Consider the following 2500-nt stretch of genomic DNA (forward strand, 5'->3'; position numbering starts at 1 on the left):
GAGAGAGAGAGAGAGAGAGAGAGAGAGAGAGAGAGAGAGAGAGAGAGAGAGATTATCATATCAAAAGAACGGTATGATAGTATTTAAGGTCAAGAATCAACAAGTCATAGTTTGTTAAGGCCTTACTCAAGTAAAATGTAATTGATCCTACCATGCTGTATAACATAGAGAATTACATTATAATATAATTATAACCTCAGCAACTGACACCGTTCGGAAATGTCCCAAAATTAAATCGCTGAACAAGTGATAATTTGATTTCATTGTTTCCCTTAATGTGAGAGAATTTCTAAAATTCCTTTGGGATGCAAATAAAGTTAGATTTTTTTTATCTCATTATTATGCAAATACTAGTTTACGTGACCCGTCAATAAAGACGGCTAAATATTTAGATATATATATATATATATATATATATATATATATATATATATATATATATATATATATATATATATATATGTATATATATACACGCACGCACGCACATTCAACCCTTCCGCCCCCTTTATCTCATTATTATGCAAATACTAGTATAAGTGACCCGTCAATAAAGACAGCTAAATATTTAGATAATGCACACGCACGCACACTAATACAACCCTTCCCACCCTCTCCTCCTTTCCTATCGGGGTACCCTTCCTCACCAGGTTATGACTACTCCCTCTTACCTGGGTTATGGGGAGAGACGGAGTAGTTATACGTCTAGCCCCTGATAATACTAAGATTACCAAATAGTTCTACTTCGCTCAAGGGGTTAACTACTGCAATGGAATTTTTCAATGGCTGCTTTCATCTTGGTAAGGGTAGAAGAAACTCTTTAGCTATGGTACGTAGCTCTTCTAGGAGAAGGACGCTCCAAAATCAAACCTTTGTTCTCTAGTCTTGGGTAGTGTCATAGCCTTAGTACTGTGTCCTTCTACTATCTTGGGTTGAGTTCTCTTGATTGAGGGTACATTCGGGCATGCTGTTCGATCTTATTTCTCTTTCTCCTGTTTTTTGAAGCTTTTATAATTTATATAGTTTATATGTTACTGTTCTTAGTATATTTCAATTTGATTGTTTATTACTTATCTTGTATTTTTCGTTTTCTTGTTTCCTTTCCTCACTGTGCTATTTTTCTCTGTTGGAGCCGTTGGGCTTATAGCATCATGCTTTGCCAATTAGGGTTATAGCTTAGCTTGTTATGATAATAATAATGATAATAATATACAGTATATGAGAGCGTGTATATATATATATATATATATATATATATATATATATATATATATATACATATATATATATATATATATATATATATATATATATATATATATATATATAATGTACATGCCTATATTAGCATACATAATATTGTATATATACACTTTTATATAAATGTTAGTTTCTATCAGAAATGCTGATACAGTTCTAGAACCTTTATCACACACACACACACACATAAATATATATATATATATATATATATATATATATATATATATATATATATGTATATATATATATATATATATATATATATATATATATATATATATATATATATACACACATTTGGGGATTCGAATAGAAAACTCATTAATCTTCAATTTCATTTATTTTAGAAAAATAATTTTTACAAGACTTACAAATATAAGTTGGATTAATGTTAACCAATGCATTATTATAAACATAAACGTGAGTGTTTATCATTTTACAAAGAAAAATATTAAAATCTAATTATGCTGACTACAGCATATTCAGCTTTGACATAATTTTGATTTTATCATACTCCAATTCTTAGTTGGGAAAAGGCCAATTATAATCGAGGATTAACGACCATAGCCATATCCAATACCGAGTCCTAAAGGAAATCCTCCAATGCCTCCATAACCACCTATTTTACCTCCAAACCCGATTTTCTTGCCAACTCCTCCACCAAGTCCAATCCCTCCAAGACCCCCGAGACCACTGCCAAGGCCTCCTCCAAGACCCTTAAGGCTTCCACCTCCAAGGCCGCCACCATATCCACCTCCAAGACCACCAAGGCCTCCTCCTAGACCACCAAGGCCTCCTCCAAGACCCTTAAGGCTTCCACCTCCAAGGCCGCCACCATATCCACCTCCAAGACCACCAAGGCCTCCTCCTAGACCACCAAGACCTCCTCCAAGACCACCAAGGCCTCCTCCTAGACCTCCAAGACCTCCTCCTAGACCCCCAAGGCCTCCTCCATATTTACCCCCTCCCAGGCCGCCACCATAGCTACCTCCTCCAAGACTCCCGAGGCCAAGACCCCCAAGGCCACCTCCTCCAAGACTCCCGAGGCCAAGACCCCCAAGGCCACCACCATAGCCTCCAAGGCCTCCTCTTCCAAGGCCTCCTCCAAGTCCACCGAGTCCAATGCCAGGATCGGCTGCAGCTAAAGCTGCCATCAGCGCAAAGGTCTGAAGAAAATATGCATATGAAAAAAGTGAAAAATTGATAAATGCTGATTTTATATATTCAGTGGTGTGAG

General features: G+C 36.2%; 1 protein-coding gene across 1 annotated transcript in view; it reads right to left on the reverse strand.

Annotated features, from left to right (window-relative positions):
- Positions 1–1648: 1648 nt before the first annotated feature.
- Positions 1649–2500, reverse strand: part of LOC137648287 (uncharacterized) — a 10340-nt gene continuing 9488 nt past the window's right edge. The window contains exon 5 of the mRNA XM_068381215.1: positions 1649–2429. Within this exon, the coding sequence (XP_068237316.1) occupies positions 1818–2429 (612 nt within the window). The 3' untranslated portion in view covers positions 1649–1817. The remainder of the gene's footprint in view (positions 2430–2500) is intronic.

This window comes from Palaemon carinicauda, chromosome 10 (assembly GCF_036898095.1).
Source record: "Palaemon carinicauda isolate YSFRI2023 chromosome 10, ASM3689809v2, whole genome shotgun sequence".
NCBI lineage: Eukaryota > Metazoa > Arthropoda > Malacostraca > Decapoda > Palaemonidae > Palaemon > Palaemon carinicauda.